This window comes from Aegilops tauschii, chromosome 3 (genome assembly GCF_002575655.3).
Source record: "Aegilops tauschii subsp. strangulata cultivar AL8/78 chromosome 3, Aet v6.0, whole genome shotgun sequence".
Classification (NCBI taxonomy): Eukaryota; Viridiplantae; Streptophyta; class Magnoliopsida; order Poales; family Poaceae; genus Aegilops; species Aegilops tauschii.
The window spans coordinates 167,097,472-167,109,921 of record NC_053037.3 but is presented as its reverse complement, the minus strand read 5'-3'; the positions used below and the strand labels follow the sequence as shown (position 1 = coordinate 167,109,921).

The 12,450-nt window shown below is 41.0% G+C and overlaps 1 protein-coding gene across 1 annotated transcript; it reads left to right on the top strand.

Moving 5' to 3' along the window:
* The first annotated feature begins 1,828 nt into the window (after positions 1–1,828).
* Positions 1,829–11,684, top strand: LOC141042802 (uncharacterized). The gene is made up of 3 exons (XM_073511698.1): positions 1,829–3,725; positions 4,209–4,681; positions 11,025–11,684. Exons 1-3 carry the CDS (start codon positions 1,829–1,831, stop codon positions 11,682–11,684), a joined length of 3,030 nt encoding a protein of 1,009 aa, XP_073367799.1.
* The last annotated feature ends 766 nt before the right edge of the window (positions 11,685–12,450 follow it).

The following is a 12,450-nucleotide window of genomic DNA, read 5'->3' as shown; positions in this document are numbered from 1 at the left end:
GGGTCATCAACACTCTTTTCTGGCGCCGTTGCCGGGGAGTGAAGCGCCTTTGGTAGGTGGAATTTGGTAAGGAAAAATTTATATAGTGTCCTGAAATTTACTGTCACTTGCTACTATGGAAAGTAATCCTCTGAGGGGCTTGTTCGGGGTATCTTCACCCCGACCAGTAGAGCAAAGAGTTGCTCCTCAACCTACTGGACCTACTGAAAATGAAAATGTCCACTTTGAGATACCTTCGGGTATGTTAGAAAAACTGCTAGCTAATCCTTTTGCAGGAGATGGAACAAAGCATCCTGATGAGCACCTAATATATGTGGATGAAGTTTGTGGATTATTTAAGCTTGCAGGTATACCCGGTGATGTTATTAAGAGGAAGGTCTTCCCTTTATCTTTGAAGGGAGATGCATCGACATGGTATAGGCTATGTGATGATACGGGATCATGGAACTATAAACGATTGAAATTGGAATTTCATCAGAAGTTTTATCCTATGCATCTTGTTCATCACGATCGCAATTATATATATAATTTTTGGCCTCACTAAGGAGAAAGCATCGCTCAAGCTTGGGGGAGGCTTAAATCAATGTTATATTCATGCCCCAATCATGAGCTATCAAGAGAAATAATTATTCAAAGTTTTTATGCTCGGCTTTCTGATAACAATCGCACCATGCTCGATACTTCTTGTGCTGGCTCTTTTATGATGAAGGCTATTGAATTCAAGTGGAATTTATTGGATAGAATTAAATGCAACTCTGAAGATTGGGATCTCGACGAAGGTAAGGAGTCAGGTATGACACCTAAGTTTGATTGTGTTAAATATTTTATGGATACCTATGTTTTCCGTAAGTTTAGCACTAAATATGGACTTGACTCTGAGATAGTAGCTTCTTTCTGTGAATCTTTTGCTACTTATGTTGATCTCCCCAAGGAGAAGTGGTTTAAATATCATCCTCCCATAGAAGTAAAAGTAGCTGCACCTATTAAAGTTGAAGAAAAGACTATCACTTATAATGATCCTATTGTTCCTATTTCTTATGTTGAGAAACCACCTTTCCCTTTTAGAATAAAGGATCATGCTAAAGCTTCAACTGTTGTTCGTAAAAGCAATATTAGGACTTATACACCTCCTGAGAAAATTAAAGTTGAACCTAATATTGCTATTGTTAAAGATCTCTTGTCTGATAATATCGATGGGCATGTTATTTATTTCTGTGAGGAAACTTCTAGAATTGCCAAACCTTGTGCTAAAGATAAACATAGACCTGTGGTAGGCATGCCTGTTATTTCTGTTAAAATAGGAGATCATTATTATCATGGCTTATGTGATATGGGTGCTAGTGCTAGTGCAATGCCCATTGACTTATACAAAGAAATTAAGCATTATATTTGTTAGAGATGTCACACTTAAACTGCCAAATAGAGATGTCACAATTAAACTGCCAAAGATATTGATGTCACAATTAAACTGCCAAATAGAGATACTATATCACCAATGGGAATTGTTAGAGATGTTGAAGTCTTGTGTGGGAAAACTAAATATCCTGCCGATTTTCTTGCTCTTGGTTCCCCACAAGATAGCTTTTGTCCCATTATATTTGGTAGACCCTTCTTGAACACCGTTAATGCTAAGATAGACTGCGAAAAGGATGTTGTTACTATTGGTTTGGGTGATATGTCTCATGAGTTTAATTTCTCTAAATTTAGTAGACAACAGCGTGAAGAAGAATTGCCTAGTAAGGATGAAATTATTGGTCTTGCTTCTATTGCCGTACCTCCTAGTGATCCTTTAGAACAATATTTGCTAGACCATGAAAATGATATGTTTATGAATGAAAGAAGGGAAATAGATGAAGTATTCTTTAAACAGGAACCTATCCTGAAACACAATTTGCCTGTTGAAATCCTAGGGGATCCTCCTCCACCCAAGGGTGATCCCGTGTTTGAGCTTAAACCGTTGCCTAATACTCTTAAATATGCTTATCTTGATGAGAAAAAGATATATCATGTTATTATTAGTGCTAACCTTTCAGAGCATGAAGAAGAGAGATTATTGAAAACTCTGAAGAAGCACCGTGCTGCTATTGGATATACTCTTGATGATCTTAAGGGCATTAGTCCCACTCTATGTCAACATAAAATAAATTTGGAGGAAGATGCCAAACCAGTTCATGATCATCAACGACGGCTGCATCCTAAAATGAAAGAAGTGGTAAGAAAGGAAATACTAAAGCTCCTTGAGGCAGGTATAATTTATCCCGTTGCTGATAGTCAGTGGGTAAGTCCTGTCCATTGTGTCCCTAAGAAGGGAGGTATTACTGTCGTTCCTAATGATAAAGATGAATTGATTCTGCAAAGAATTATTACAGGTTATAGGATGGTAATTGATTTCCGCAAATTAAATAAGGCTACTAAAAAAGATCATTACCCCTTACCTTTTATCGATCAAATGCTAGAAAGATTATCCAAACATACACATTTTTGCTTTCTAGATGGTTATTCTGGTTTCTCTCAAATACCTGTGTCAGCCAATGATCAATCAAAGACTACTTTTACTTGCCCTTTTGGTACTTTTTCTTATAGACGTATGCCTTTTGGTTTATGTAATGCACCTACTACCTTTCAAAGATGCATGATGGCTATATTCTCTGACTTTTGTGAAAAGAGTTGTGAGGTTTTCATGGACGACTTTTCTGTCTATGGATCCTCTTTTGATGATTGCTTGAGCAACCTTTATCGAGTTTTGCAGAGATGTGAAGAAACTAATCTTGTCTTGAATTGGGAGAAGTGCCACTTTATGGTTAATGAAGGTATTGTTTTGGGGCATAAAGTTTCTGAAAGAGGTATTGAGGTTGATAAAGCCAAGGTTGATGCTATTGAAAAGATGCCATGTCCCAAGGACATCAAAGGTATAAGAAGTTTCCTTGGTCACGCTGGTTTTTATAGGAGGTTCATTAAGGACTTCTCAAAAATTTCTCGGCCTCTGACTAATTTATTGCAAAAAGATATACCATTTGTCTTATATGATGATTGTGTAGAAGCATTTGAAATACTTAAGAAAGCATTGATCTCTGCACCTATTGTTCAGCCACCTGATTGGAATTTACCCTTTGAAATTATGTGTGATGCTAGTGATTATGCTGTAGGTGCTGTTCTAGGGCAAAGAGTTGATAAGAAATTAAATGTTATTCAATATGCTAGTAAAACTCTAGACAATGCTCAAAGAAATTATGCTACTACTGAGAAACAATTTTTAGCAGTTGTATTTGCTTGTGATAAGTTCAGGCCTTATATTGTTGATTCTAAAGTAACTATTCACACTGGTCATGCTGCTATTAAATATCTTATGGAAAAGAAAGATGCTAAACCTAGACTTATTAGATGGGTTCTCTTGCTACAAGAATTTGACTTGCATATTATTGATAGAAAGGGAGCCGAGAACCCCGTTGCAGACAACTTGTCTAGGTTAGAAAATGTTCTTGATGACCCACTACCTATTGATGATAGCTTTCCTGATGAACAATTAAATGTCATAAATGCTTCTCAAACTACTCCATGGTATGCTGACTATGCTAATTATATTGTTGCTAAATTTATACCACCTAGTTTCACATACCAGCAAAAGAAAAAGTTTTTCTATGATTTGAGACATTACTTTTGGGATGACCCACATCTTTATAAAGAAGGAGTAGATGGTGTTATTAGACGTTGTGTACCTGAGCATGAACAGGAACAGATCCTACGCAAGTGTCACTCCGAAGCTTATGGAGGGCACCACGCTGGAGATAGAACTGCACATAAGGTATTGCAATCCGGTTTTTATTGGCCTACTCTCTTCAAGGATGCCCGTAAGTTTGTCTTATCTTGTGATGAATGTAGACGTCAAGAAATGCCTATGAACTATTCACTTGTTATTGAACCATTTGATGTTTGGGGCTTTGATTATATGGGACCTTTTCCTGCCTCTAATGGATACACACATATTTTAGTTGTTGTTGATTACGTTACCAAGTGGGTAGAAGCTATTCCAACTAGTAGTGCTGATCATAACACCTCTATTAAAATGCTTAAAGAAGTTATTTTTCCGAGGTTTGGAGTCCCTAGATATTTAATGACTGATGGTGGTTCACATTTTATTCATGGTGCTTTCCGTAAAATGCTTGCTAAGTATGATGTTAATCATAGAATTGCATCTCCTTATCACCCGCAGTCTAGTGGTCAAGTAGAATTGAGTAATAGAGAACTCAAATTAATTTTGCAAAAGACTGTTAATAGATCTAGAAAGAATTGGTCCAAGAAACTTGATGATACATTATGGGCCTACAGAACTGCATATAAAAATCCTATGGGTATGTCTCCGTATAAAATGGTTTATGGAAAAGCATGTCACTTACCTCTCGAACTAGAACATAAGGCTTATTGGGCTATTAAAGAGCTCAATTATGATTTCAAACTTGCCGGTGAGAAGAGGTTATTTGATATTAGCTCACTCGATGAATGGAGAACCCAAGCCTATGAAAATGCCAAATTGTTTAAAGAAAAGGTCAAAAGATGGCATGACAAAAGGATACAAAAGCGTGAGTTTAATGTAGGTGATTATGTATTGCTATACAACTCTCGTTTAAGATTTTTTGCAGGAAAACTTCTCTCTAAATGGGAAGGCCCTTACGTTATCGAGGAGGTCTATCGTTCCGGTGCCATAAAAATCAACAACTTCGAAGGCACAAATCCGAAGGTGGTGAACTGTCAAAGAATCAAACATTATATCTCAGGTAATCCCATAAATGTTGAAACCAATGTTATTGAAACCGTGACCCCAGAGGAATACATAAGGAACACTTTCCTGAATGTTTCAGACTCCGAAAAGGAATAGGTATGTGATACGGTAAGTAAACCGACTCCAAAACAATTTTTATGGCAATATTTCTCCGTTCCGGAATATTTGGAAAAATAGAAAAATAAGAAGCAGTCCAAGAAGGACACGAGGGCTCCACGAGGGTGGAGGGCGCGCCCAACCCCCTGGGCGCACCCCCTACCTCGTGGGCACCTCGTGTGCTCTCCGAACTCCGTTTTCTTGCATGATACGTATTTTGGTCGGTAAAAATTCATTATATAATCTCCCGAAGGTTTTGACTCTTGTATCATGCAACTATCCTCTGTTCTTGTTTCGAGCTGTTGCTGCTGCAGATTAGAGCAAGATCCCTTCTCAAGAGTCAGTCGGGGAGAGCCGGGTGTCTCATTCGGCATCAAGACCAAGAACAAACAGCGATGCTAACCACTTTGGGCCAGCAACGGAGGAAGAGATGGAGGCAGATTTGATGAGGATAGATGCCATGGAGGATCAAGAAGTCACTTCTCGCTTCCGAGCTGGGTTCACGATGGGGGAACTACAGAGCTCAGCTATTCCAAACTCGGTTATCCCTTCATATGTTAAATTTCTTTCTTATGAAAATATGAAGAAGAGTATCACTTGTTCTCCCGCAGCAATGCAACACCCTTGGGTGAAAGGGGCTTTAGCCGTTACAGAGAAGCTTCGTAAGGAGATAATGGATCTCAAGCAGCAACTCAATAAGCTCGAGGAAGAGAATCGTATCCTGAGGGGCATTATCGCCAAGAATATCACATCACCATCACCGAAGAAGGAGACATAATCACATGGGTATGGGCACTCCCCTTGGCAACTGCCAAGCTTGGGGGGGATGCCCCGGTATCGTATCACCATCACACTCCTATCTTTACCGTTTTTCTTAGTTCGATCCTATTAGTAGTATCTTGATCTAGTAGAATAAAGTTTATGGCATGATCTAGTTTTGAGTTTTGCTTTATGATCTCTCTTTGTAATCGAGTCCGTGAGCTATATAATAAATATTAGTGTTGAGTCAAGGGCTTGATTATTTTGCCATGATCTTGAGTGGATAAAAGGAAAAAAAGAGAGAATAAAAAGAAATAATAAAAAGAGATCTTATTGATCTTATTGAGAGTAATGACTTCACATAGAAAGAGTATGATGATTAAAAATTGTTGAGAGTTGACAAACATAGCTTTGGTCATCGTTGCAATTAATAGGAAGTAATAAAGAAAGAGAGGTTTCACATATAAATATACTATCGTGGACATCTTTTATGATTGGGAGCACTCATTAAAATGACATGCTAAAGAGTTGATGTTGGACAAGGAAGACAACATAATGGGTTATGCTTTCTTATATCTAAGATAAAGTATATTGTCATGGATCATCCAACATGTTGAGCTTGCCTTTCCCCCTCATGCTTGCCAAATTCTTTGCACCAAGTAGAGATACTACTTGTGCTTCCAAAAACCCTTAAACCAGTTTTGCCATGAGAGTCCACCATATCTACCTATGGATTGAGTAAGATCCTTCAAGTAAGTTGTCATCGGTGCAAGCAATAAAAATTGCTCTCTAAATATGTATGATTGATTGGTGTGAAGGAAATAAGCTTTATACGATCTTCTGATGTGGAAGAAATAAAAGCGACGGACTGCATAATAAAGGTTCATATCACAAGTGGCAATATAAAGTGACGTTCTTTCGCATTAAGATTTTGTGCATCCAACCCTGAAAGCGCATGGCAACCTCTGCTTCCCTCTGCGAAGGGCCTATCTGTTACTATTATCCTCTACCTTATGCAAGAGTCATGGTGATCTTCACCTTTCTTTTTTTTATCCTTTGGCAAGAACAGTGTGTTGGAAAGATCCTGATAGATATATCTAATTGGATGTGGGTTAGCATGAACTATTATTGTTGACATTACCCCTAAGGTAAAAGGTTGGGAGGCGAAACTATAAGCCCCTATCTTTCTCTGTGTTCGGTTAAAACTCCGTAACCACAAGTTGTAAGTGCATCTAGTGCCCCTTAGTGATTTTGGTGTATTGAAGACTTATAGGTTAAGGGACTAATGTGTTTATGAGTGTACACAGGTCTATAAGTCTATGAGGAGTTTGATATTTACAGTGAAAGTCAACCCCTAAAAATGAAGTTCTTCAACTGAAGACTTTGGATTTCTGAAGACTTTCTGAAGACTTTGAAAGTGAAGAATTTGGTGTGACCTTGAAGACTTGGTATTCATTTGAGGAACATGAAGCGTGAAGACTTTTGTTTTCGTAGTTTCATTTTCTCTTTCTTGAGTCATAGGAAACACCGTATTGTTAAAGGGGGTCGAGGAAATACTAAGGAAAAATTTCCATGTGATGCTCAACTCAAAATCCTACACCTACCAATCCCTTCGAGTGAAGCCTTTGGAAATCTCATACAGTTCAGTCATATTCTTCAGTGACAGAGACGAAGTTCTTCTGGTCTCTGAGGAATTTGTTCTGACTGAGGAGTTAGGAATTCGCCAGTGCAGATTGCCTACACAGTGAGGAACATGATAGCCCTGAGGAATTTGATACTCAAATTTCCGACCGTTGCTGTGCTATGCGCCAGCTGTCCCAAAATATCTACCCACCTAACGTTCATATCATTGAAGGGCATTTATGTCTTATCATGTCGGGCTGCTCCCTAGGCCATAAATAGCCGCCCCCTACAACCACTAGCTGGTTGGCTGCTCCGAGAGAAACTGACACTTGTCATTTGAGAGCATCCCATCCTCCGAGGACTTTGAGCGAAAATCATTAAGTGAGGAAAACCCAAACCCAAACACCTACAAACCCAAAGTGATTGAGCATCACTGAAGAGATTGATCCTGTGTGGATCCGACGCTTGTTACCTTTGAAGACTGTGCTTCTTCCAGACGGTTAGGCGTCATAGTCTAGAGCATCCAAGAGGAATTGTGGATCGCTGAGTGACCGAGTTTGTGAAGGTTCGGAAGTCTACTCACATGGTTAGGGTGGCAAGTGTAAAAATGCCCCGACTTCTTGCATTCGCTTGACACGTGGAGGATAGCCATTATTAGGCGCAGAAGCCAAGGAGTGCAACATTCATGGGAAGCCGGACACTACTTTACAGGTACTCAGATTTTGGAGAATAACCCGCCTTGCAATGCCGAAGACAATCTGCGCGCTGGACTCATCGTCATTGAAGCCTGGTTCAGGGGCTACTGAGGGAGTCCTGGATTAGGGGGTCCTCGGACTGCCGGACTATATACTTTGGCCGGACTATTGGACTATGAAGATACAAGATTGAAGACTTCGTCCCGTGTCCAGATGGGACTCTCCTTTGCGTGGAAGGCAAGCTTGGCAAGATATGTAGATCTCCTCCCTTGTAACCGACTCTGTGTAACCCTAGCCCCCTCCGGTGTCTATATAAACCGGAGGGTTTAGTCCGTAGGACAACAACAATCATAATCATAGGCTAGCTTCTAGGGTTTAGCCTCTACGATCTCGTGGTAGATCAACTCTTGTAATACTCATATCATCAAGATCAATCAAGCAGGAAGTAGGGTATTACCTCCATCGAGAGGGCCCGAACCTGGGTAAACATTGTGTCCCCCGAATCCTGTTACCATCCGCCTTAGACGCACAGTTCGGGGCCCCCTACCGGAGATCCGCCGGTTATATATGGGTCGTTAATAGGCCTGATGTGACGTTGGGCCACATATGGCCCATGGATTTTGCCCGACGTTAACAGGCCGAAAATCACAACATGCTAGAAGTAGCCCAAATATACAGTGGGCCTCTAACACGCCGAATGTCAGACATGGCCAAATATGACCCAAATCTTTCACGTTCGTTTATGGGCCGAAAGTTTCAATGGCCAATAAATGGACCCAAATTAAGCAGCACCTTTAACAGGCCAGAAACACACCAGGCAGTAATTCGGCCCAAATAATTAGCGGACTGTTAACGGGCCAGAAGTAACCATGGGCCGCGATGACGACGAGTTTAGAACGAGTCGTTGACGGGCTGATTTGACAATAGCCGTACAGGCCTTAACTGCGAATGGGCCGTCTACAAGCAGGCCGTTAATGGGCCGGCCCGCTAATTTTGACTGGGCCAGCCTTTTTAACCTAAATGGGACGTTGTTGGGCCTTGTCATGTGTCGACGTATCATAGGCGCCTCCTGTCCATTGGGCGGTTGACATGCGTCCATTTCGGGTGCTGACACATGGTTGCTATAGCCAATGATAATTTTACACGTGGAAAATCCTCATTGGTCCCAGCTGTTAACGGGTTATCGGATCCAAACCGGAACCAGATAGCTAAACGGCGACCCGTTACGGTGGATGCCACGTTTCGGTCACCCTTGACGAAAGCACTTCTATGATGCGCGATTTATCGTCATGGAAGTGGACACTTCCATGATGATAATTTTGGTATTGTCATGGAACACTTCTACGACAACACAAGTATGACTATCTTGATTCTGTCATAAAATCGTCATGGATGTACATGCATGACAGAAAACGTGACCTACTGTGACAAACACGTATCATCACGGAAGTGTATTTTTTGTAGTGAAAATGCCTACTCGTAAGGCGCTTCTAGAATTGGGAATTGCAAATTCGCACACCTCAGTATGCAACTATAAGGTGCTTACCCTCCAACTTCTTATTGAGCAACTTCTCCTTTTCCCTCTCCTTTTCCCCTTTCTTTGCTTCTCGTGCCTTCCTCTCCTCGTCTTTCCTAAACACTCCTATTCAATTTCCCGAAAAACAAGAAACTGGAACTCCAATTTCAAAGCACTTCAGAAAAGTGGCAAAGCTCAGGATACCTATTGCCTAGTATCAAAGTTAAACTGCTTTAGATATAAAAGTTCTAGAGACTTTGCTCCATATGGAATAAGGAATATCAATCAAATACTCGGCACTAAATGTAACTCCAGTACCACAAATTATATATATTCTTTTTGTAAAATTTGTCGTACAAATGATAGGTCTGATATCACATGCAAGGTTTTGATGTCATTTTTGTAGTTAGAATCTTACGCTGCAATTCTTTATGAGGTTACTAAGCAGAAGGTTGCATACCGCAGTGTCCTCATTCCTCTCCGGCCAATCAAAATTCTTCAACGCTGCACCCTGATCCACCTTCTAGTACTGCAACTAAATGAGAAAAGAATAGATGTTAGCTAATAACAGCTTAATATTCTAGAAAAATATGTCCATTTTTGCATGGCTCAGATAACTACAATACGCACACATGAACACGTTGTATAATTAGCAAGTTGCAACCTACTATCATGTACTCTTCTCACTCACTCCACTCATAACTATGTTCCATGGACTAGCAAGTACCAGCTACAACATCAATGGAAGGGAACGATGCAAGTGAAATAATATAGGATGATATAGTTGTTATCACTGAATTAAACATGAATCGCTAGATATATGATGCTATAGCTGCAACATTGGCTCTGTTTGATTCCATTCAGCCTCGTGCTTCCTCAATCGATGGAACCTGCACCACACCTCGCCCATCCAAATATAAGCATTGAAAAAATGCTTCAGAATAGGATCAAACAATCAGAGTTGTATGGACATAATGCATTATAATCTTTGGCAATATATCTAAGTATTCAACGGACAATTATAACCAAGAAGAACGGAAGATATTATTTATAAACAATAATAACATGAACAGAGATCATTCAAAGCAAAGGCAAAGACCTGAGAAGGGGAGAAGAGGCTTACCACCGAGTTTCGTCTCAGGCGGTGGCAGCAAGGATAGCGGCAACAACTTCTGAGGGACAGACTGAAGCATGCTTCTCCTTCGAGCTACAGGCCAACCTACACCTCTGAAATTGTTAGCATGAGCTTCATTTGTGAAGCGTTTGTCAAACAACGAAGAATCAAAACACAAAGGCCCAAGAAAAGAACATGAAATAGTTTGAAGAACACATATATACGATTGAGGCTATAGTGGAATTTGTTAGACATGAACATGACCTTTGACACACAATATACCGATCGAAGGACCTGAACATTGCACAATATGTAAGACCTTATTATTAATAATTGTTGCAATTACACAACATGCCTCTAAAGTATTTGCAATTATAGCATTCTCAGTACCCTGAATGTGGAGCAAAAATGTGAATCATGATAGCAATGGTGGTTCATATGAAGTTTCCTGAAGCCACCCCTACTGCGAATGTCTCTGAGTCTGAAGGCAAAGCTGCTGAAGACATTCCGGCTGCATCAGCCAATGAAGATAAAGGAGAAAGAGAAGAAGAAAGAGTTGCCACACCCCCAGCTACAGATCAAGTCATTCTCGAGGAGAATGTGATTGTGCCCGACACTCCTGTTATTGCACAAACGGAGGTTGAAAACACTGAGGCTGCCACAAACAACGCCACTGAAGCCAATGTCACAGTCATGGCTGAAGACAATGTGGAGCCTGAAGCAAATGTGGATGCTGAAGCCACTGTCCCACCTCCAAGGCCTCACACAACTGAACAGGCCTATGATCATGGCCAGCTTGTCACGGTGAGATGGCCCATTATGGTTCCTCCCACAGCTCTTGGACCACAATATGACTATCATGTGGAGCAGAAGCCTCAAGTACAGAAGCCCAAGCCACGGCTGCCAAGGCTTCCACGTGTTGCAACTACACCGGGTTCCTTCAGCGTGCATAGCTTCAGAGCACATAACACCTTCTTTGACAGTGCCAAGAATCCCTACAGAAGCCAAAGATCTCTTCCGATCATTTTTGGAGCCATCAGCAGCGAAGCTACTACTCTTGCATTCTGTACAATCAAGAGCGAATCTTTCCTCATATGCATCTAGATAGTGAAGCTATTGCTGGGCTGCCCTGTCTTGAAGAAGCGCTTGACTGCTTTCGGGATGTTGGTCTTCTGCCATTTGTAACAGACAAAGAGCACTGGAATGAAGAGCTTCTGCTGCAGTTCTATGCCACAATTCATATTCGCGGCTACAACAGGGATCCGAAGACATGGATCCTTGAGTGGATGTCAGGTGATGTACATCACGAAGCCAAAGCTCAAGACATTATCAAGCTTACTTCCCTGCCCACTCCAGGTGAGTTATACAAGCCTGGTTGTCAGCGACATCGAGATGAACTGCAGAGTATCTTTCATAAGCCCGAACCCAATATGAGTCAGATGCTCAGTATGATGAAGCCATTGCCTCAAGATGCTGAATACCCAAAGGAATTCTTCGTCCAAGACCTTGAGTACTTGCCACGCACAGTATACCACATTCTGAGGCGTACTCTATGGCCAATTAAGGGACATTCTTCTGAAGCTAAACTTGAAGCAGCCATGAAGACTTTGGTATTCTACATCATCAATGGCATCAGATTCAACACCCAGGATTTCTTCATCAGACAACTTGCTGCGTCTGGGATTGATCTATTTGGCCTGAAGTTCTATGCTCCATGGGTGATGCGCCTAATCAAGCTCCATTCCACTGTTGACTATCATCCCTCAGCTTGCAACCACATTGTTTTCCTGCCTGAGGTTGATATGTCCATTGAAGCCATCTACCCCGAGCCTGCCAAGAAGCCTCTACATCTTCAGAATGCTGAACACCA